At 42.0% G+C, this 25,591-nt stretch overlaps 1 protein-coding gene across 1 annotated transcript; it reads right to left on the bottom strand.

Annotated features, from left to right (window-relative positions):
- Positions 1-58: 58 nt before the first annotated feature.
- LOC124267940 (AKT-interacting protein-like) lies at positions 59-23,963 on the bottom strand. Its single transcript, XM_046702933.1, has 11 exons — positions 23,858-23,963; positions 17,634-17,743; positions 16,244-16,458; positions 12,529-12,593; positions 8,692-8,798; positions 7,415-7,503; positions 6,837-6,935; positions 6,169-6,297; positions 4,871-4,931; positions 1,944-3,458; positions 59-1,863 (listed from the first exon to the last, which is right to left on the bottom strand). Exons 2-10 carry the CDS (start codon positions 17,661-17,663, stop codon positions 3,351-3,353), a joined length of 903 nt encoding a protein of 300 aa, XP_046558889.1. The 5' UTR covers positions 17,664-17,743; positions 23,858-23,963; the 3' UTR covers positions 59-1,863; positions 1,944-3,350.
- Between the last annotated feature and the right edge of the window lie 1,628 nt (positions 23,964-25,591).

Here is a 25,591-nt window from a genome sequence, read left to right as displayed (position 1 = left end):
CCACAGCCCCTTCATGGTAGACAGTCATCCATAAGGTTTACATCACAAGAAGTGATAATTCTCCTGTAAGGTATCTTTATTCACAATGGTTTACATGTTCATGTTGATAGACGATGGAATATGAAACGTGTCAAATATGAAAATAACATGCTTTTCCATCAAACAAATGTATAAATTAAACAGTAAAAATTACACATCCTTCACCAAATATTTCTCTTTGTACATGAAATTTGAAATTTTCATAGAAGCAGAATCAGTTGTTCATTGTAATATTCATTGAAAAAACAGCTAGTATCATTTTACGACATGCTGTAAAAATGGTAGCTGGTGCATACTTTCATTGAGAAGTCATACATTATTTGCATTTAGGTACATGAATATCAAAATAAGCAGTCTGTTTTGATTCTGACTGACGATGCTTTCTAATTACAAAACACTCATGTCTATTGCTAGAGAAAGCTCTCAACATCACAAGCAACATACAATTACCCTTCTACCCATGCTTGTAATTATAATGATTACACCACACAAAATTCTTTAGAATCCCTTTCATCTTTGATACTTAATAATGTCATTACTAACGTAAATAATTAAGATAATATTACATAATTGGACATTGCAAACTGACCCTTAAAGTGCAATTGTGGAGCCTTTATTTGTCACTCATGCACTTACAACTCGGGGCATATTGCTATTGTGTTGACAACTGTGTCAACTATGTACAGGCACCCAGTGTTGAACTGTCTTTACCATAATCTTAGAACCTACATGACCAAAGAACTTTTAGATCCAAGGATACCATTTCACTGTGTTTGATTAGTATCGGTGGATATAGTTAGTGAAGTTGTTCCAGTCCTGCACAGAGGGCTAGCATCCCGTCAGTTTGGCGTAATGCTGTTGTCAGCAATATTTCAGCTCTATTACAGCATGTGTCTAAATGAGGGGGAAATCCTCAAGTGACACTGGTCTTACACATTAACACTTTACCATAAGCACTAGTATGATGAAATCTTGGATTCAAACTCACATATTTCTAAGGGAGGTAACTCTGTAGAGCAAATTGCAGTTCCTAAAACAACTGGGCTTCCCGGAATATGAAACCAACTAATGTCATCCCTGTCCATGAACATTTCCTGTAATGAAGCATTCCTACGTTGGGAACACATGACTTGGGGCCCTGAGATGTCCGTGCAACTGGACACTGTATCCACACAAACAACATGACTGGAATAAAGGCACCTACATGTATTCCTATGCATAGATAGTTCCTCCAGACTGGCAACAATAATCTCGTCATACAGTGGGTCATGACAACCACAGGACTAGACGTTTGGGGATTGGGCAACTTTCTACAATGTCATGTTTAGTGCCATTTCTTGTTTTGCAGCCATAATATCAAAAAACCTTCCACAGTATTATGATGTGACACATAATCTTATCATTTACTATGCAAAAGAAGGAAAAGACCGCAATTCTTTCATATCGCAAAAGGTAAAGTCTTGACATGAAAGGATTGAATGATCTTAACTGCTTTTGAGTAGTATATCATACAATGATGATTAAAATATTTTGACAATGACAATCAAACATGCTCCTGGGTGCTACCTTTCACACTACAATGTATCTTGTCCCCTCTTCACCAATGACCTTGAAGACAGATCTTGAAAAAATTGAGAACACTGACTGAGCTAAGGGTGCTGCTCATGAACCTTGTTCCAGGCAGGATCAAAATTATCCATTAGCAGTATTTACATAACCTGTATTGACAACATTTTACATTGTAACAAACTAAGTCCTGTTCACCAGTGTAGATGTATGTACAGATGTTACTGGCCATACACCTTGCCTCTGAACAACAGGTCTCTCTATTACAACGTTCAGTCTACTGACATCTGACCATGACGCCACTTACTCATACCTTTAGCTGTCATCTTATCCCACACAACTATTTCAATAAACATTTTGGAAACTAGTGAAGTTCTAATTTTATATTTCAAATTTTGTCAGTAGTTGGTAGTACATTATGAGCTACATGTCCCCTGTACACCCCTCGACCATGGTTCCACGGTCAACATGTCACCCCCTATGCTGCAGCTACTCGCCTACCACCTACCTACCTAACTCAGACAGGGCCCAGAACAATGTCAGTACACCCCTCGACCATGGTTCCACAGTCAACATGTCACCCCCTATGCTGCAGCTACTCGCCTACCACCTACCTACCTAACTCAGACAGGGCCCAGATCAATGTCAGTACATCCCTCGACCATGGTTCCACAGTCAACATGTCAACCCCTATGCTGCATCTACTCGCCTACCACCTACCTACCTAACTCAGACAGGGCCCAGAACCATGTTAGTACACACATCTTCAATGTCCGCATATGTTGGTCCTGTTTCAATGTGGGCACAAACACGTCAAACTCAACTCTAAAACACAATCATGAAAATGCAACGTTATCTTAAACAAGTACAAATCAAGTTCCTATTATCACACAAATGAACTAAAAGTTTGACAAGCCGAAGTGATACTGTTATATAGATGATCATGTTCATGCAAAGCCCCATCAAACAACATGCAACTTAAAAATGATGTATATTGCAAGGTGGGAGGATTAAATAAAAACAGCTGGGTTTGAATAAAAGTGACAGGGAGGATGGTCTATTTGTTTGTTTCAGAATTATTATTTGTTGAAGAACTGTTGCCCTTTTAGACCAAGCCAACATTTTGTTGACATTACAAGATAGCACATAAACTCATTAAAAAAATGCAGCTAAAGTGTTCATTCACAAAAAGCAATCGAATAAAAGATTCTCAACATCAGTCCCCATTGTATTTTCCGTGACTTTCTGTAGTGATATTAAGTTCCTGATGCTGAAGTCAGGTGTACATGGACGAGTTGGTCCTCTTCAGTTGGGTACAACCATCTTGGTTAACATTTCAGCTTCTTCCCAGTGAGTGGGACCAAAGGAATATAGCAATGTTCAGAAGTATTTTTCAAAATATTTGAAAAAAATGAGAAAATGGCAGTGATCACAGTCTGAATCATGCATCCTCTTTGAAGCCGATATTGTCCTGCTTCCTTTTAGGTGTTTAATTGTTTCTATTTATAGTCAAGAACCATGATGGTCACTGATGCTCACTATTGCCATGGCGATGTTACACACAGACTGACACATGCAAATTTCCTTAAGGTATGATGCACAAATCCAGCGTCTGTCATTCAGAATCCTCATTGAATAAAATCACTTGTCCTAAGGACATGCAATCCCTGGGAGTGTCTGAGCTAATCACAGACCATCTCTTCGATCAGACACAAACTCCCCTCCTCCGGTCTGAGCACTTCCTGCTATGCTGTGGCTGGGTCTTCACGGGACAAGATCTGCGTTGTTTCCAGAGAAACCCAGGACAGGCCTAAAGATGGTGGACTCCCACTGCGACTTTCACCTTGGCTTGTCTGAAAGTCAGACATCAAAGACTTAAAACAGAAGGTTCGTTGAGAACGCTGCAGTTCAATTAAACTTTGAAGCAAATTACAAGAATGAAGAGTGAGTGAGTGAGTTTAGTTTTACGTCGCACTCAGCAATATTCCAGCTATATGGCGGTCTGTAAATAATCGAGTCTGAACCAGACAATCAAGTGATCAACAGCATGAGCATCGATCTGCGTAATTGGGAACCGATGACATGTGTCAACCAAGTCAGTGAGTCTGACCACCCAATCCCATCCGGTTAGTCGCCTATTATGACAAGCATGGGTTACTGAAGATCAATATTCTAACCCGGACCTTCACGGGTTACAAGAATGGACACATGACACAAACATCACATAGGGCACAAAAACTCTCTGAAAACACTGCAATATTTCAAACTGGTGGAAAATATTAAATGTATTGACAACAACAATGCCATTATTACCGACCAAAAAGAAAGCCAAATACTGTAAGTGGAGGATATGACAGTGATGATACAAGAGATGGGAGGGGTCTTGATTTATGAGTCACACCAATATTACAAGTTTCATCACTCTGGTGACGGGAGAACATTTTCTGGCTGTCATAAACTTGAAAAGGCTTTTAATGCTAACAGTGAGAGTAACTTCCTAGCGTTGAAATTTGTGCTGTGTGACACCCCAAGAGGTGAGATGCTGTGCTGTGTGACACCCCAAGAGGTGAGATGCTGTGCTGTGTGACACCCCAAGAGGTGAGATGCTGTGCTGTGTGACACCCCAAGAGGTGAGATGCTGTGTGCTGTGTGACACCCCAAGAGGTGAGATGCTGTGTGCTGTGTGACACCCCAAGAGGTGAGATGCTGTGTGCTGTGACACCCCAAGACGTGAGATGCTGTGCTGTGTGACACCCCAAGAGGTGAGATGCTGTGTGCTGTGTGACACCCCCAAGAGGTGAGATGCTGTGCTGTGTGACACCCCAAGAGGTGAGATGCTGTGTGCTGTGTGACACCCCAAGAGGTGAGATGCTGTGTGCTGTGTGACACCCCAAGAGGTGAGATGCTGTGCTGTGTGACACCCCAAGAGGTGAGATGCTGCTGTGTGACACCCCAAGACGTGAGATGCTGTGCTGTGTGACACCCCTGGTGAGATACTGTGCTATGTGACACCCTAGTGAGATGTGTGACACCCCTGAGGTGAGATGCTGTGCTGTGTGACACCCTAGTGAGATGGTGAGATGTGTGACACCCTAGAGGTGAGATGCTGTGCTGTGTGACACCCTAGTGAGATGGTGAGAAGTGTGACACCCCTAGAGGTGAGATGCTGTGCTGTGGACACCTCTAGAGAAGAGATGCTGTGCGAGTGTGGCAGCAGATGAGGGCAACACATCGTCACAGCAAGATTACCTGGAACTACATATACCTTAGACTCCAGCATCTCCTGCAGGGACTCCTCATGCACCAGAGGCTGCCACTCACTGAACCTGCAATGGAACAAACAACTCAAGTAAAAATTCACATTACAAATTTAACCATAGAATGTATTATTCAAAACTGGCTAACACAGGAGATACGGTTGACTGGCATCATTCAATATTTCCCAGATGTCACAACAATGAAATTGCATCACACTGCTTTGCAGACCAGTGTGATGTCATCAGGTACTACAACATCACAGTCAAATGACATCAAATCTCTCAGCCAATGAAGGTTGCAGCTTTTCACTGTTTTCAAACTGAAAAGTGAGTGAGTGAGTGAGTGAGTGAGTGAGTGAGTGAGTGAGTGAGTGAGTGAGTGAGTGAGTGAGGTGAGTGAGTGAGTGAGTGAGTGAGTGAGTGAGCCAGTGAGTGAATGAGTTTGGTTTTATGCAGCTTTAGCAATATTCAGGCAACATCACGGCGGGTGACACCAGAATGGGCTTCACACATTGTACCCTTGTGGGGAATCGAACCTGGGTCTTCAGCGTGACAAGCAAATGCTTTAACCACTAGGCTACCCCACTGCCCCTCAAACTGAAGTAGTTGGAGGAATTTTGTTGGATGATACATAGAATGTTACTATTATGTTATTTGATATCGAATATATCAACACTCGTCAATAACAGTTTCAAATACATTTAATAGAAAAAGACACAAGCCACATTCTCTGTTTATAAAACAACTGATGTTTTTTTCCACACAAAACCTACATGACCACTTTCTGTGTTTTATATGTACAGAAGTATATAGTGAGATTGGTTGGTTGATTTGTTGTTTACCCAGCACTCAGCAATATTCCAGCTATAATGGCGGTGGTCTGTAAATAATCAAGTCTGGACCAGAAAATCCAGTGATCAACAGCATGAGCATCAATCTACACAATTGGGATATGATGACATGTGTCAACCAAATCAGCAAGCCTGACCACCCGATCCCATTAGTCGCATCTTACGACAAGCATGGGTTACTGAAACCCACTTCTAACCTGGATCTTCACGGAGGGAGGTAATGAACTGTATTGTTCCCAAAATTCAGTTCTAGCAGAAATGTGTCATTGTAGCACTGTGTTGCTCATATTAGATTATATACAATATCAGATCTGATAGTAGTGTGAATATCTACTTTTAAGGAAATGTTTTATTATTATTTTATACTTATCCTGACTCATTTATGTTTCTCTCTCCCTTAATACATTGGAAACTTGATTACATGCAAATCAACAAATTGCTCAATAAACTCCTACCTTATTGCATAGGGGTCATCAGACGCTGGCGGTTCATAGATCCGCTCCTTCGATGCCTGGACTGACTCTGCTACCCGCTTCTTGTAGTCGTCCGGGGTCCTGGTGGTATCTATAGCAACACAATAGTATCTATAGCAACACAATGACATCAGATTGGTTGTTTGTTTTATCATCACTGTTAAACACTGCACTTGGCAACATTCCAAGAGTAAGGTGGGGCCTATAAATAGTTTGGTCAAGACAATCTTGTGATTGACATCATATGAATCAATTAGGATGTGATGACACGCACCAACCAAGTCAGCAATTCCTTAAATTATCTCATATGAACATCATGGGTTTACTAATGAAACTTCTCTATCATGGGACCCGTCAATGTCCGGGTTAGAATACTGATCTTCAGTAACCCATGCTTGTCGTAAGAAGCGACTAACGGGATCGGGTGGCCATGCTTGCTGACTTGGTTGACACATGTCATCGGTTCCCAATTGCACCGATCGATGCTCATGCTGTTGATCACAGGATTGTCTGGTCCAGACTCGGTTATTTACAGACCGCCGCCATATAGCTGGAATATTGCCGAGTGCGGCGTAAAACTCAACTCACTCACTCACTCTTTATCATGGGTTTATGCAGTCATCAAGAGCATACAAAGGGAGACAACTCACAAATCAGCTGCTTCTTGATTCAAGGGAGCCTTTGTCTCTATCTTGTAGAATATCCTTCTTGCATACAGTAAAACCTGCCAGATGTGGTTCACATTGCGCCTGTCAAAATAAAGTATCTCAAAATCAGAACAAAGAGCTGGAAACAATATATTTCTTCTGTGCTGTTAATGTGTCAGAAAATACATTGATGTATTGATACAGCAGCAGTCAGAGGGCGTGTCCCAAGTGTGATCTAACCCAGAACAAGGAAGTAAACAACTCTGTCACCATCTGGTCACACTCATGATGTTTACACCTTTTTGAAGCTATATTAATTTTTTCGAACAATATAAGAAAATTTAATGAAAATTGATTCTGCCAAATGTTATGATTGTTAACAGACAACAGAAGGTAATATTTTGTCTTTTTATCTAGTAAACTCACATAATAAAGTCAGGCAAGTTGGGCCCTGATTCTCGATGTCCAAAGCACACTAAAGGAAACTAATAGTAATTCCTATATACCCACAGCTAGATACTGTAACATTGTTCTAATTTTCTGCAGTAAGTACATGAGTAATTGCCATTATGGAGAGTTACCTCCACTTGGGGAAGCCCTTCTTCACGTCTAGCAGGCCAGACACTGGATGGACTAAAGGATGGAACATGGGGTACTCGAACACCACGCTCTGAAATGAGAATAACAGAACTCATACTTATAGGCACAAACACTCGGGAACTAGCAGGGCTACTGGGACCTGTTCTGTGGCTGAATACCACTCGGGAACAAGCAGGGGTACTGGGACCTGTTCTGTGGCTGAATACCACTCGGGAACTAGCAGGGGTACTGGGACATGTGCTGTGGCTGAATACCACTCGGGAACAAGCAGGGGTACTGGGACATGTGCTGTGGCTGAATACCACTCGGGAACAAGCAGCAGGGGTACTGTATTTGAATACCACTCGAAACAAGCAGGGCATTGGGACATGTGCTGTGGCTGAATACCACTTTCGGGAACAAGCAGGGTACTGGGACATGTGCTGTGGCTGAATACCACTCGGGAACAAGCAGGGGTACTGGGACATGTTCTGTGGCTGAATACCACTCGGGAACAAGCAGGGGTACTGGGACCTGTTCTGTGGCTGAATACCACTCGGGAACTAGCAGGGGTACTGGGACCTGTTCTGTGGCTGAATACCACTCGGGAACAAGCAGGGGTACTGGGACATGTGCTGTGGCTGAATACCACTCGGGAAAGCAGGGGGTACTGGGACATGTGCTGTGGCTGAATACCACTTTCGGGGAACAAGCAGGGGTACTGGGACATGTGCTGTGGCTGAATACCACTCGGGAACAAGCAGGGGTACTGGGACATGTGCTGTGGCTGAATACCACTCGGGAACAAGCAGGGGTACTGGGACATGTGCTGTGGCTGAATACCACTCGGGAACAAGCAGGGGTACTGGGACATGTGCTGTGGCTGAATACCACTGGGGAACAAGCAGGGGTACTGGGACATGTGCTGTGGCTGAATACCACTCGGGAACAAGCAGGGGTACTGGGACATGTGCTGTGGCTGAATACCACTCGGGAACAAGCAGGGGTACTGGGACATGTGCTGTGGCTGAATACCACTCGGGAACAAGCAGTGGTACTGGGACCTGTGCCGTCCTTCAATACAATGAGGAGAAAAGTAGGCATACTGGGTCCTGTTCTTCCTTGAATAATATTATGAGGAGAAAGGAAGGGTCTCTGGGACACGTTTTGTCTTTGAGAAGCATTTTGGGGAGATAATTGAGGGTTCTCTTAAATGTTTGGTCCAGTAATAGCTTCATGGGGAGACAAACAATGGGTTATACAAGACCAGAGTACTTACAGGACAGTCACAGTCTGTATCGGGGAAGTTGTCTGGGATGGTGAGTGTGAACCGGAACACACCCTCCTGGTACAATCCCTGCCGGATGAACAGCACACCATTCCAGACTGAAACACAGGTGGAACATCTCTCGTTACAACTGTCACCACAACACACAATCCTACTGGTGAATGTACAGAAGAATACACCTGACCTGACATTTAACTAGAAGGTTCTGACTGTGTGGCAGCATTGTCCATTAAATCACTGGGGTGAAGGCTATAGATGAGCACATGGCTACACATCAGCTTTACATCTTGCTGAGCTCTGCATCACAATGATCAACATGCAAGGCACACTGAATATGGATAGTATTAAGTTAAAAAAGCACAATATTTAGTGATTGTCAAATATGTGTTGCAGACTCATTCGTGCACTGAGGCAAATCGAGGCTATCACAGGGTTACTCAATTGTATTGTAACTCAATACTCAGCATCCAGATATAAACCTGGACTTTCACACAGGTCAAACACTGCTGTGCAGTCCAGGCTTGACACTGTGTCTGTACAGGCTTGACACTGTGTCTGTCCTGGCTTGACACTGTGTCTGTACAGGCTTGACACTGTGTCTGTCTAGGCTTGACACTGTGTCTGTCCAGGCTTGACACTGTGTCTGTACAGGCTTGACACTGTGTCTGTCTCAGGCTTGACACTGTGTCTGTCCTGGCTTGACACTGTGTCTGTCCTGGCTTGACACTGTGTCTGTACAGGCTTGACACTGTGTCTGTACAGGCTTGACACTGTGTCTGTGGCTTCTGTACAGGCTTGACACTGTGTCTGTACAGGCTTGACACTGTGTCTGTACAGGCTTGACACTGTGTCTGTCCAGGCTTGACACTGTGTCTGTCCAGGCTTGACACTGTGTCTGTACAGGCTTGACACTGTGTCTGTCCTGGCTTGACACTGTGTCTGTCCTGGCTTGACACTGTGTCTGTACAGGCTTGACACTGTGTCTGTACAGGCTTGACACTGTGTCTGTACAGGCTTGACACTGTGTCTGTACAGGCTTGACACTGTGTCTGTACAGGCTTGACACTGTGTCTGTACAGGCTTGACACTGTGTCTGTCCTGGCTTGACACTGTGTCTGTCCAGGCTTGACACTGTGTCTGTACAGGCTTGACACTGTGTCTGTACAGGCTTGACACTGTGTCTGTCCAGGCTTGACACTGTGTCTGTACAGGCTTGACACTGTGTCTGTACAGGCTTGACACTGTGTCTGTCTAGGCTTGACACTGTGTCTGTACAGGCTTGACACTGTGTCTGTCAAGGCTTGACACTGTGTCTGTCTAGGCTTGACACTGTGTCTGTCAAGGCTTGACACTGTGTCTGTCAAGGCTTGACACTGTGTCTGTCTAGGCTTGACACTGTGTCTGTCTAGGCTTGACACTGTATCTGTTCAGGTTGACACTGTCTCTGTCCAGGCTTGATCATGTGTCTGTACAGGCTTGACACTGTGTCTGTCTAGGCTTGACACTGTGTCTGTACAGGCTTGACACTGTGTCTGTACAGGCCTGATGCTGTCTGTACAGGCTTGATGCTGTCTGTCAAGGCTTGATGCTGTCTGTCCAGGCTTGATGCTGTCTGTACAGGCTTCACACTCTATCTGAACAGACTTGATGCTGTGTCTGGACAGGCTTGACACGGTATACCTGAACAGGCTTGACACGGTATGCCTGAACAGGCTTGACACTGTGTCTGTACAGGCTTGACACTGTCTGAACAGGCTTGGCACTGTCTGAACAGGCTTGACACTGTCTGGACAGACCTGAAACTGTGTCTGTACAGGCCTGACACTGTCTGTACTGGCTTGACACTGTCTGTACAGGCCTGACACTGTGTCTGTACAGGCCTGACACTGTGTCTGTACAGGCTTGACACTGTGTCTGTACAGGCTTGACACTGTGTCTGTACAGACTTGACACTGTGTCTGTCCTGGCTTGACACTGTCTGTACAGGCTTGACACTGTGTCTGTACAGGCTTGACACTGTCTGTACAGGCTTGACACTGTGTCTGTACAGGCTTGACACTGTGTCTGTACAGGCTTGACACTGTGTCTGTACAGGCTTGACACTGTGTCTGTACAGGCTTGATCCTGTGTCTGTCAAGGCTTGACACTGTGTCTGTCTAGGCTTGACACTGTGTCTGTACAGGCTTGATCCTGTATCTGTCAAGGCTTGACACTGTGTCTGTCTAGGCTTGACACTGTGTCTGTACAGGCTTGACACTGTGTCTGTACAGGCTTGACACTGTATCTGTTCAGGTTGACACTGTCTCTGTCCAGGCTTGATCATGTATCTGTACAGGCTTGACACTGTATCTGTCTAGGCTTGATCATGTGTCTGTACAGGCTTGACACTGTGTCTGTACAGGCTTGATGCTGTCTGTACAGGCTTGATGCTGTCTGTCAAGGCTTGATGCTGTCTGTCCAGGCCTGACACTGTCTGTACTGGCTTGACACTGTCTGTACAGACCTGACACTGTGTCTGTCTAGGCCTGACACTGTGTCTGTACAGTCTTGACACTGTGTCTGTACAGGCTTGACACTGTGTCTGTACAGACTTGACACTGTGTCTGTACAGACCTGACACTGTGTCTGTACAGACCTGACACTGTGTCTGTACAGACTTGACACTGTGTCTGTACAGGCTTGACACTGTGTCTGTACAGGCTTGACACTGTGTCTGTACAGACCTGACACTGTGTCTGTACAGACTTGACACTGTGTCTGTCCTGGCTTGACACTGTCTGTACAGGCTTGACACTGTGTCTGTACAGACCTGACACTGTGTCTGTACAGGCTTGACACTGTGTCTGTACAGGCGTGACACTGTGTCTATACAGGCTTGATCCTGTGTCTGTCAAGGCTTGACACTGTGTCTGTCTAGGCTTGACACTGTGTCTGTCAAGGCTTGACACTGTGTCTGTCTAGGCTTGACACTGTGTCTGTACAGGCTTGATCCTGTATCTGTCAAGGCTTGACACTGTGTCTGTCTAGGCTTGACACTGTGTCTGTTCAGGTTGACACTGTCTCTGTCCAGGCTTGATCATGTGTCTGTATAGGCTTGACACTGTGTCTGTCTAGGCTTGACACTGTGTCTGTACAGGCTTGACACTGTGTCTGTACAGGCTTGATGCTGTCTGTACAGGCTTGATGCTGTCTGTCAAGGCTTGATGCTGTCTGTCCAGGCTTGATGCTGTCTGTACAGGCTTGATGCTGTCTGTACAGGCTTGATGCTGTCTGTACAGGCTTCACACTCTATCTGAACAGACTTGATGCTGTGTCTGGACAGGCTTGACACGGTATACCTGAACAGGCTTGACACGGTATACCTGAACAGGCTTGACACTGTGTCTGTACAGGCTTGACACTGTCTGAACAGGCTTGGCACTGTCTGAACAGGCTTGACACTGTCTGGACAGACCTGACACTGTGTCTGTACAGGCCTGACACTCTGTCTGTACAGGCCTGACACTGTGTCTGTACAGACCTGACACTGTGTCTGTACAGGCTTGACACTGTGTCTGTACAGGCTTGACACTGTGTCTGTACAGACCTGACACTGTCTGTACATGTGTCTGTACAGACCTGACACTGTGTCTGTACAGGCCTGACACTGTCTGTACAGACTTGACACTGTGTCTATACAGGCTTGACACTGTGTCTGTACAGACCTGACACTGTGTCTGTACAGACTTGACACTGTGTCTGTACAGATGGGCTGGACATCAGCATACAGATCATTACAGTGTAGTATTATTGTGCATCACACACTACAGTCTCACAAACTAAACTTACTGCGAGGTGATTTGGCAGACGGCATTACATATATCCCTGGTGCTTTCAAAGAACACAGCTGATTGCTGGAAAATAACAGAATATTGATTATGAACACTGAAAGTATTCATAAAGCAGAAACTTTAACTAGTAGCAATAATCATGGTAGTACTGGAAGCATTTTTCCAAAACAGTTACCAATTGAATACAATTATTTGAAAGAAGTTCCTTAGTTGAGCACAGACATTGTTACCATCATGTTTTGTCTCTTGGTAACACATCAAGTTAATACATCTTTCCTCTAGGCAATGCCTTTCCCCTCTGTAATATATCTTCCATCCTGCACTTTACCAGTGCCCTTTGGCACCACATATCTACAGCTACCTGCACTTTACCAGTGCCCTGTGTCACCACATATCTATAGCTACCTGCACTTTATCAGTGCCTTTGGCACCACATATCAATAGCTACCTGCACTTTACCAGTGCCCTGTGGCACCACATATCTACAGCTACCTGCACTTTACCAGTGCCCCATGGCACCACATATCTATAGCTACCTGCACTTTACCAGTGCCCTGTGTCACCACATATCTACAGCTACCTGCACTTTACCAGTGCCCCATGACACCACATATCTACAGCTACCTGCACTTTAGCAGTGCCCTTTGGCACCACATATCTATAGCTACCTGCACTTTACCAGTGCCCCATGGCACCACATATCTATAGCTACCTGCACTTTACCAGTGCCCTGTGGCATCACATATCTACAGCTACCGTCACTTTACTCGTGCCCCATGGCACCACATATCTATAGCTACCTGCCCTTTCCCCTCTGTAATACATCTTCCATCAAGATAATATGTTTTCCCTCTGGGTAATACATTCTCACTCCACATAATACACCTCTCCTTTAAAGGTCACATAAACCCTAGGGGGTACAAATACATAAATCACTAACTGGCATCGTTATAAATGAAACCCCGTCATTAAAACTACTCATTTCGACCTTTAATTGACTTAAATCGACCTTTTTGACAACAGTGCACAATTCTCTCCGCATGACCAAATTTCAACCAATCAGCTGGCTGCCTGTGACGCCATATGAGGAATAGCTTTGAGGGTCGATGCAAGAATTCATCTACATTTTAGGGGTAATTATCTTGTTTACAGGCTTGTATAAACCTGAAATCGTGACAATTGTTGTGGAAAATGAAAGCTATATGTTCTCACAATCTGCTGTCATTTAATTTTGTCTCCTGCTTAGCCTAGTTTCCCAGTTACAACTTGTTTTCATAGACGCATTCTGTCAAAATCGCTAGTGTCGTTAGGCCCTATTTGTATAATGACTGATCCAAATTGATCCCATTTCTGTGTTTTTTACCTCGTATATTTAATTATGTCATGTAAAAATCTGTTTGTATTCTCAAAACAGTGTCGGCCCATAAGTTTTCACATGCAATACAGCAATTAATACTCCCTTGTTGTAACCGTGTTAGGTGGTATAAACCTACACATGTTATTTGTCATCATTCACTTGATGGTCAGTTAATGAATTTATAACAGGTATAATTAGTGGTAACAGACTTAGATTACCCGACAAGGTTCCCATTTGGCATTTCTTGTGTCTGGAGTAAATATTCAACATTATTAACATCGATCAAAGGATTAACCGATAACACGCTGATTGATTAATTACTTTTATCTTACACAGCGGAATTGTCAAAAGGTAGTGTTTATGTATGTAGATTTACTAATCTATACTGAATACACTCTGTCGTGTCGGTGTCTGCGTAAAAACAACGTCCTTCTTTCAAAGGATTAACCGGCAATACATTGATTGATTGCCCATTATTGGCTAACTAAATTACTGTTTTTAAAGAAAGGCGGACATTATGCAATAAGTTGCCAGGTGTGCTAGCTTGGGTGACCAATGAGACTATACACCAATACCTGAAAAAGATTTATCACTTTTTCGTATGTTAAACTGTTAAAAGAAATAACATCATTTGGAACAGTTTTGTGGATATTATATATAACAAGTTTTATGGATAACAACTTCTTTATTTTCGTGAGTGCGACGTTTCGATACAGATTCTTGTGCGTTGTCAAGCAAGAGTCACTCTTGCTTGACAACGGTACAAAATCTGTATCGTAAACGTCGCGACTCACTCTAAAATAAAGAAGTTGTTATCCATAAAACTTGTTATATATTGTACGTCTCAACTTCTAAAATGCCACTCAAACAAGTTTGTGGATATTGATGGATGCATTCCTCGAACAAGGTAATGGCCTGATATCGTTCCTATAACTTTAATCTGTTTTAATTTTAATATTTGCATTTTGTTTTTATTCATTTGTCGAAGCATTCAACAGAATCATTGTTTTCGCCGCGAAGTGTAATGAGACAGACAACATGCACTAGGGTGTGTGTGCGAATTATGATTCACATTGGCAAACTATAAAATGTCTAGATATTACAGTTCTGTTATAAATTCACTATAAGTATCAGCAGATCGTCTGCTTTTTATTTAGTTTCAAAATGCATACAAGTATGATAATAAACTAATTGGGATTATAAGACCAAATATAAAGACCAAATATAAAGACGCACATTGACTAGTATCTACATATAATGGAATGTAGCCAGAAATTTATCGCGCAGTATTGTGACTTCGACCCCCACCTGGCTTCCGTGGAAGAAATCGTTATGTTATAAGTTGTGTCATGCAGAATCCGTTTGGTTATGATTCCAATACATATTTAACTACGAGTAGAAAGTAGTCTTGATTTTCTAACTTGATGAAAACAAACCATAATCTCATTAATTCTAACAGATGTTTTTATTTTTAAAAATGGCGGCGCCCTGTCGGAACATCCGCCAGTCTGAGGATAAATGGTATTTGGGTTTGTTTTCACCGAAGTTACAAAATCAAAACTACTTTTCTACTGGTAGTAAAATATGTATTTTATTGATAGCCAATAGGATTTTGCATGACATTTGTATAACATAACAATTTCTCTCGTGGCAGGCAGGGGTGTCTAATCAATATAATACTACTTACAATATTATTGTTACTTCGACCACAACCTCACTTCGAGGAAGAAATCGTTATGTTACAAGTTGTGTCATAGAAAATCTTTATGGTCATTAATCATATGCATATTTACTACAACTAGTAAGTAGTTTTGATTCTTTAACTTCCGTGAAGCGATCTGAACACAAGTAAGATATCGTTTCAGGCTTCCTACAACGCCAGCCGCCGCACTCACAAACATAACCCATTTAGCCCGAACTGCGGTCCTGTGGAAATCTGTGCATGGGGACACCATCGCCCGACCCCCTAGAGCAATTGGCGACAAAGCAACGATTGACATGTAAATCGTTGATGTCGAAATCATCAAAATGATGAGCGTGCTACACATTTCTATACAACTAACTGAAAATCGTTCCTCATATGGCGTCACTGCAGTGCTCTGGCGACAGAGTTACGTAACCTGTCTGTGGTTTCGTTGGCGGGTGAGAGGGAAGCAGGCGACTTTTTGGCCACTTTTAATCGCTCGGTATTAATTAACCACAAGTTTTTAAAGAATAAATTTGGTGTTCCGCATAAGACTAACCACAAATCGTTCATATGTAATGGTTAAAAGAGTAACAAAAAACAAAGTTTAGTGGTTCTTTAAGTAATACGTCTTCGCTCCATACAATATGTCCAAGGTCTTTTCGCACTTACTACTCAGCCATGAGATTATACTCCTGGAAGAAAGGCCCATAGCCATTGGTTCCCTTAGATACTGGCATTGTGTGTTGGCTTGTATGTCGTAGCATCAGTTCCTGGGAGTCTGGTGAAGGAATGCTGGGTAACCTCCGCCCATCTGACCGGGACGGAGGCCGAGGGGAGGGTGTGTCACTGGGAGATACGGCTACTCCTGCTGCTGCACGGGACGTCTGGAAACATGCAATACGATGTTTATACCACATTCTCATAATACATACATTGCAGGGCAAACAAACTCACTGTCAAATGAAAGTTTGAAGATGTTTTAAATTTATGGTCCTTGTTGGAGTAAGTAAGTGAGTTTAGTTTTACGCTGCACTCAGCAATATTCCAGCTATTTGGCAGCAGTCTGTAAATAATCAAGTCTGGACCAGACAATCCAGTGATCAAAAGCATGAACATTGATCTACACAATTGGGATACAAAGACTTGTGTCAACTAAGTCAGCAAGTCTGACCACCCGCCTCTTATGACAAGCATGGGTTACCGAAGATAAATCCTAATCTGGATCTTCACAGGTCTAGTCCTTGTTGGCATTCTTAAAGAAAAACCAAACAACTTAATGTGTAGCTTTTGGCGATGGATAACTACATGCTCTTGTACCACTTGCTCTTTACCAGTGCCCTGTGGCACCACTTGCTGTCTCCGAAAACCTGCACCTTACAAGTGCCCTGTGTCACCACATATCTATAGCTACCTGCACTTTATCAGTGCCTTTGGCACCATATACCTGCACTTTACCAGTGCCTTTTGGCACCACATATCTAACACTACCTGCCCTTTATCAGTGCCTTTGGCACCAGATATCTATGCCTTCCTGCACTTTACCAGTGCCCTTTGGCACCACATATCTACAGCTACCTGCACTTTACCAGTGCCCTTTGGCACCACATATCTATAGCTACCTGCACTTTACCAGTGCCCTTTGGCACCACATAGTTATAGCTACCTGCCCTTTACCAGTGCCCCATGGCACCACATATCTATAGCTACCTGCACTTTACCAGTGCCCTTTGGCACCACATATCTAAAGGTACCACCACTTTACCAGTGCCCTTTAACACCACATATCTAAAGCTACCTGCCCTTTACCAGTGCCCTTTGGCACCACATATCTATAGCTACCTGCACTTTACCAGTGCCCTTTAACACCACATATCTAAAGGTACCACCACTTTATCAGTGCCCTTTAACACCACATATCTAAAGGTACCACCACTTTATCAGTGCCCTTTAACACCACATATCTGTAGCTACCTGCCCTTTACCAGTGCCCTTTAACACCACATATCTGTAGCTACCTGCACTTTACCAGTGCCCTTTGGCACCACATATCTGTAGCTACCTGCACTTTATCAGCCGGGGTGCTGGACATCTCCAACCATTGAGCCAAAGAAAGTCTGTCACACCTCCGTATGACTGTCACCTCGTTGTCATTGCCTCATGGCTCCGGCCCTGAAGAACAAAAATCCATCTTGTATGCTGATATCACAATGAGAAATAGATAATTTAACTTGTAAACGGGTAAACAATCCTGCAGCAGATGTCGAGTGTGACCCCTAGCAGCTGGTGCAGCTACTGCCATCCCAGTACTAGATCTATTGCCAGTACTGTCTGTCTGCTATAGCATCTACAGTCAATACCCGGTGTTGCACATATATCGTATCTCCCTTTGTGTAGAGTTATGTTTTTTATTGCCTTTCAGAATCTACAGCCTGTCCAAATCTGGTTATGTTTTACAGATTAAGATGAAAATGTAGCAGAGAGGGTTCAGGTGATCCTGGCACAGTCAGGCTGGTAAGACTCATCATGAGCTCAGGGCCCTTGTCCCCTCTACACGAAGTCCAGACAGCGAATGGGACTTCTCCCAGGAAACGCTGCTTAGTCGAAACCACTAAGAACTTTCTGGAGAATATGTACACTCCCCAACACTGCAGCCTTCTGCATTACCCAGAGTGTCAGAAGGGCTGTGCTTCCGGTGGAGAACCCTGGCACTCTCCTATCTCCACCAAGAGATCAGGAGGTACCAAACCAAGGGCACCGATAACAATGGGGAGTCTGACGACAGTGTACTTGGGATGTAAGCGAGACATTTCAAAGGCGAGGTCCACATATTTATCATGCTTTTCCTGAATCTTATCAATCAATGTTGCTGTTAAAAGGGACAGAAAATTCAATGACATAAATAAATTCATTAGCTTTATTAAAAGGACAAGATCAGGTTTGTTGGCTGGAATTTTCTGAGGCTGTATATGGGCCTATTGCAAAGAAGTTTAAAAGCATCATTTTCCATGACGCCTTGGACATGTTCAGGGTCAAAGCCACAGACATGGCGGAGACAACAGTAGAAGCAACGAGCCATGCTATCATGCCTTTTGACATGTTTAAGATATGTTGTTTGTGCCAAGGAAGGGTATTCACTGACAAGGTGTTGGACAGTCTCTGTAAATTCATTATACAGTCGACATTTCATATTAACATTTTCTTTAAGAATCACATTTAGGCGACTGCGAGTGGGAAGTGACTGGTCCTGAGCAGCGAAAAGGAAGTCCTCAGTTTCACATTAAAGACTAGCTGACTTCATTCAGGCGAAGGAGTCGGTTGAATTGCTATTCTGTTCCACACACTGCATGTACACACAATGCAATGGCTTCTCAGAGAGCTTCTCCACAAATGACCGACTCTGGGCAGACTTGGTGAAGGACTTCACCTGGTTTACTCCCATCGCTGTACCATCCAGAAGTACATCACCATCAACAAAATCTATCTCAAATTTCAGATTTTGTCCAACAACCATGGCACGCTTAAAATAGCTGTGGAATTCCTTCCTTTCATCATCTAAAATTCTGTCATAAAGAGCCTCCACATTAATCAAATCCCACTTCCAGAATTGATTGGCATATAATGATGATTATGAAACCTGCCTCCCTCTTCTAACTTGCCTCATAAACAGTCATGACCACCCTAAAGTCCCACACAAACAGAACATGTTGTTTTTGTACCCACTGTGAGGTCAGAGTAGGTCCAAGCCAGGTGTCCTCCATGCAGTCATGACAGTCAATACAGTATGACATATGTTCTCTCAAACCCATAACTGACAGGAGTTAGCACATGCTCCCTCAAAGAAAATCAAATTGAATATGAATTTTACGCATATATTATTCATTGTTCCTTAACAGTGATCAATATTCAAACCAGAGAGCAAATACATAGAGAATCTCACCCAAGTGTCTTCTGATATCGATTATATCAACACGAGTGGATAAAGTTACCATTATCCGAGGCTTGCCGAGGATATTTTTACTTTTATCAACGAGTGTTGATATATTGATATCAGAAGACACAGTGAATTATTATCATCCCAAATCACTCTTCATTAATTTTCAGTGAAAAATGTACATCTCTGAACATGGTACTGCCATTAGACTTGCAGTGCAGCGATGTCATAGCATTGTGACGTCATCAAGTACATGACGTCATAACATTGTCAGGGCATTGTACAAAATCTACTGTCAAAAGCGATATCTCTAGGAGATATCGTTTGATCTCCTAGCGATATCTCCTGTGGAACACAGTTTTGGATGATAAAATCAAACCCATATCAGGATATAATATGAAGATACATATTTTACAATTGTACAAGTAGTAGTTACATAACACCTTAACACAGTTTACAACAATGTGATTGGCTTACATTACCTCACAGATTTTGTGTATCTTTGATTGATAGGAGAATTGACAATTGTACAAGTAGGTTACATCACCTTAACACAAGTGATTGGCTTGGTTACCTCACAGTTTTTTGTGTCTTTGATTGACAGGAGAATTGACCACGAGGGGCAGAGCCGAGTTGTCAAATTCTCCTGTCAATCAAAGCCACACAAAACTGCAAGGTAACTGAAATCAATCGCAGTGTCTGATGATGTAACTCACTTATAGCATATGCTGGCGTCGCAATCTGGATGTGAGGTAAATTTTGAATTTCCGCCACTTTTCAGTTTGTCCTGGCGATAAAACAGTAAATAACGAAAATGGCGAGTTCGAACGTGACTGATTGTTGGGATACTGATATTGACGACATTACATTAAGTCAGAAGTTCGTAATGGAGGCACGTAAAGTGGATGGTACTCTTTACCCAGCCAAAACTTTATACTTGATAATGACGGGACTACTCAGAAGCATTAGAGAACAAGGAAACTTTATAAATTTCTTGAATGTGAAACGAGATGACTGTTTGCCAAATGCACAAATGACGAAAATTATACTTCTCAAGGTATATCGGAACAGTTGTCAAACAGGCCGAACCACTTACAGAGGACAGCGAAATAAAAAGTAAAACAATGTGCGAGTCATTCATTGCCTTTTGTGGGCGTGACCTATGTCAGCTAATGACTGAGCAGCAAGGGGAGGGGCTTGCAAAAGCGTGGTGTAACTATCGGTTACACCACACTTGGGATCAAAGGCACTGACGTCAAAGTATGCTACAAAGCAGGGTTATTATTATACATATACAACCGTGATGACAACAATAGACAACAATCTTAACAAACCTAAGTGCCTGTCCCATCTTGGGTATAAACAATCCATATAGCTACACAGTAACACTTACACCTGCAGTCCTATAGCAGAACCAGTTGACAGGCTGTTCACCATGTTATCACCTTGATCTGGTAATCTGTTATATCTGCCACTGACGGTTACATCACGGCAGGGGGCTATCACTTAGGTAAGGTGCACTGATCACTGACTATACACCCTTCTCCTTGATAACAGACACACACTACCACTCAGGTAGAGGTGCACTTATCATATTTCACCTTCAACCACAAGTCAACAATATATATTGACCAACTGGCAATCACATTAAATGCCTCATGAATCAAAAGGAAGCCAGATATTACCAAGTCTAATCGGTAAATACTTCCTAAGATGTTTACCTTAGTGGTAAATAAATTTCCTATTAACGAGACACACAAAAGAACTTCTTGGAACATCACTGAGATGAATCATCACAGTGGGGGAGAACCTTGTCAGGGATTTATACAGAATTCAAAACTAAAATCTCTTGGCAGGTAAACTGCAATTCAAATTTACTAAAATGAAAAATTTTTGAAAGATTTAATTTTCTTAATTTTAGAGCAATCTCAAAGTTTTAATGTAAAATTTTACCACTTACCGTAGTCTTTATCGGTCCTCAGTGATATATAAGTCACCATTGACCTTCCTCAACTTGACCAGGCCTTGACATTAGTTAATTAACACTAATTGAGAATGTCCATTAAGAATATTAACTGCACCCTGTGGACAAATATACCAGCCTGTGAGCTGGTCTCAATACCACCTTGTATGTCATGGTCTGTTTCAGAAACAAATACCAACCAGTCATCAATCATAGTCAACAGATGTAACTGTGCATGAATGTCTACCTAGTTTTCAGCATGGCTAAACAAGCTCACAAACATTTGAGGCCACATGTATAAACAGGAAGTGAACTGCTCCCTTCAAATGTTTCAATAATCAACAACTTTCAAACATTTCCTTGTATCTGTCGTGAAACTAATTCACTCACAATTAAAAACCTGTCTGCCAGGGTTACATCAACAGTGCAGCCCATCCATGTACAGCTGGTGCAAGTGTCTACCTCCCGACACAAGTACCAGACACTTCCTCCTTGATTCAAAATACCTAACACCTTCACACTGATGGATACTTTCGTCTACATAATGTGACATTCACCCACTATAGCCAATATGATGAACAATAAACATAAGCACATTATTTCTATATCAGTTCTGATGACTTTAGATCAATTATTCATCGGTTGTAAAAGATTAATGTGGAAACAATACTGACATTAGACAGATCACATTTATTACTCTAAGATACATACACATGTGAACAGAGTATGTTCTAGGGCTGCAACAACTACTATATGAGGTGAACACGATATGCTTTACGAATATTTTGTAACAAACTCGACCATTTATTTATGAATACCTAATGTTTAATAGCAAGAAATAAAACTACAAACATATAAGAGGTTGCTTCAGCTGAAACATTTAAATGATATTTTCTATAAAGAAACAAAGCAATACATTGCGAAGAATTGCGAAGAAGGGGCCTTGACAAAATAACATGCGTTACACTACTGCCGGACTTGGATATATTCCATTTTTCACATCTCACATAGATAACAAACAAAAAACTGGTTCCAAATAGACAGACACTGACAGACAGACAGATTTATTTCAGTATAAGGCCATTGGACAAAAATACATTTATACACATGAAATAGATATACAGCATACTTTAATTCTGATTTTTTTTGTAATAAGGCGTGTAGCATTAGAAGACAATAACACAAATTCTGCAAAGTAGTTTTTCCAGTTGATTGTAGCAGAGCTTTTAGTATGTTCATAGTTGGATGTTGTAAATAGCATTGTTTTAGATGTGTCTTCCTTAGTTCACTGTAAGATGGGCACTTTAATAGCACATGGAGCTTGTCTTCGATGACATGAATGTTATTTTTCTCGCAATACATTACGAAGAATGCTGCTTATAGCCTCAACAGTGTCGTAAGGGGCCTTGGCAAAATAACACAAGTTACACTACTGCCTGACTTGGATATATTCCATTTTTCATATCTTACTTAGGTAAACAAATAAACTAGTTTTAAAAAAAAAAACACTCATAAAAGAATATTCTTAATCTTCGATTCTAGTGACAAAGAATAATGAATTGAATCTTGTGAATTAGTTCATGATGTAATACCAGTGTGCAAAATAGTTTCCAAATTTTGCTAGTCAGTCGTCTAGCTATGCCTGAAACTTACTAGCCCACAAAGTGATTCACTAGCCCGAAATTTGAATGCAGACACAGGTTTCATCATTTAGCTGCTAATATGATGAACATTTTTATCAGGCCATATTCTTGCATGATTTAAAAGTGTATTATAGCTTAACAAGTCGAAAAGACTGATATATTTACGAAATGACCCCATGAAAATACACTAGCCAGTCGGGCCAGTGACTGATATTTACTGGCCTGACTGGATTTTTACTAGCCACGGGCTAACGGGTCAGTGGCTATTTTGCACATTGTGTAATACCCCAAATATTTCTGTACACACACTGTGAGTAAAGTTTGTTTACAGAACCCAAACCGTTCCTAAGTTTGACACAAGAAAAGTGCGGCAAAGGACGAAATTAATGTCAGAGACCCTAAATCACTAATGCTGCAGAAATACTGTGAAAAATGAAAAATAACACAGGACATCTTCTTATTGATGAAAATAATAGAGACTCCAGGTGAACATGGTGAAGAATTCCTCATACTATTGCCAGAGTCATACTCATCTTTCATGGTATCATAATGGAATTTTGTTTAATTCATGATTAGTGAACATGGTAAAGGATCCACATTTCATGGAAAATCTCTTAAAATCTTACCTTTAAACAGACACAATTACAGTTTGCAAATAGACACATCCCCAAATAGACACACGTTACCACAGAATTGGTTAAATCCACTACACATTTCAAACATAGGCATTTAGTAAAACAACTTACTTTCAGATGACTACAGTTACTACTACTACTCCTACACTTTGTGTGGTCTCCTGAGTGAGAGTCCCACCAGGAAAGAGACACACATCAATTATATCCTTTCTCTCTCCGCCTCACCTGAAACTAGGGCGAGACATCAGTGCTGATATGCTACTCCCCCAGTGACTATACAGACATGAAATATGCTGCTTGTCAACATTCTGGGAAGGCTTCGGCAGTCCCTGTGACCTTGAAGCAACAAAGTACTTAATGACTCCCACTGAACAACGACCCACAATCTGCTGAAAGTATAATACATATTCCCCCTCATGCTCCTATTCAATACACAGGTATTCAACACACATTCCCACAAGGGGGATCAAATTTCTTGAAGGAAGTGAAATTTGTCCATGTGTATCGGAGTATATTTCATCAGCCTGGATGAGTGGCTCTGTACATGATACTGTATAGTTTTAATAGAATGACATTTCTCAAACCCTGAAACCATCAAAGCGGAAACATTACCTAAATGTCTGAGTGAGTGAGTTTGATTTTACGCCACTTTTAGCAATATTCCAGCAATATCACGCCGGGGGACACTAGAAATGGGCTTCACAGATTTTACCCATGTGGAGAATAGAACCCGGGCCTTCAGCGTGACGGAGAGCTCTACCCACAAGGCTACCCCAAAGCCCCATACATGTCTGAAAAAGTCAATCATCACATTATCATCCATCACATTTATCAAATCCTATTGTAAAGTGTTATGGCCAGTGGTATTATCTCCAGGGACAGTATCGTAAGTTCCACTATTTCGGTTTATAATAAAACAGAAAACATGGGGTGATTATTTGATTTCTGGATTATGACAATACAATTCACAAGTGAGGATTTTCAACACTATATCTTTTCTGCCCAATCTAGAGATTATTTGACTTATGGACTATGACAATATAAATTGTCACAAGTCAGGATTCTTACACCTTTATCTTTTCTGTCCAATAGTCTATAAAATAGATGATTACTAGTAGATCAAGTGGAAACCTGTTTTCCTTGGCCTAGATTTTCGAAGCTCTCTTAGAGCTGAGATAGTCGTAAGTTAATGTTAATGTATGGCACTTACGACTATCTTAGAGCTAAGAGAGCTTCGAGAATCTAGGCCCTTGTCATTTCCTCAAGACGTTAGTTGTTAATTTACCATTTTACAGAACACAAACAATAATTCTTTCAGGAATCAAATAAAAGTCGTGTTTCAAAACAATACTTCCTACTTGTCTGACATTTATCAAATTTGGAGAAGTTCATTTACATTTAGTAACGGGAAGAAAATTCAGGGAAGAATCGTTTAAATTCTTAAACATTTTGACAGACATACAACATGCTGAAGAAAAGACTACTTACTGCAAGCATACACAATACAAATATAAGAGTTAAACCTCCTTTCACGAGGTTGTGATGTCTTAATATGTCGAAATGAGGGTGAAAACACTCCTACCTTTAACACAGTTAGATACCTCCACAGACACACCGCCGCACAGAAAGAGACTTTCACTTCCTAGTTTATGCTGGGATAGGTGTTGACTAAATCAACAGGTAAACAGCCGTCTCTTAAACAGAGAATGTGTCACAGCAAGGTAAACATGTGCCCAGAATTCCCCCTTAGACTGTCACCCATCACTCAGCCAGGTAACAATCAACTCCTGCTGAGACAAAGGTAAAACCTACAACTATAATCACCTCCTGGCCTTCGACCAACTT

The sequence above is a fragment of the Haliotis rubra genome, unplaced genomic scaffold (genome assembly GCF_003918875.1).
Source record: "Haliotis rubra isolate DU_JTF1 unplaced genomic scaffold, ASM391887v1 Scf135, whole genome shotgun sequence".
Taxonomy (NCBI): Eukaryota; Metazoa; Mollusca; class Gastropoda; order Lepetellida; family Haliotidae; genus Haliotis; species Haliotis rubra.
Note: the sequence above shows the minus strand (reverse complement) of the source record. Positions and strands in the feature narration are given on the sequence as shown.

Coding starts and splice junctions, on each gene's coding strand:
- LOC124267940 (XM_046702933.1), bottom strand. CDS start 17,663: ATGTCCAGCACCCCGGCTGATAAAGTGCAG. Junction 8,799..12,528: donor GTCTGCCAAATCACCTCGCA/GTAAGTTTAGTT, acceptor CCTGTGTTTCAG/TCTGGAATGGTGTGCTGTTC. Junction 7,504..8,691: donor ATACAGACTGTGACTGTCCT/GTAAGTACTCTG, acceptor TTCTCATTTCAG/AGCGTGGTGTTCGAGTACCC.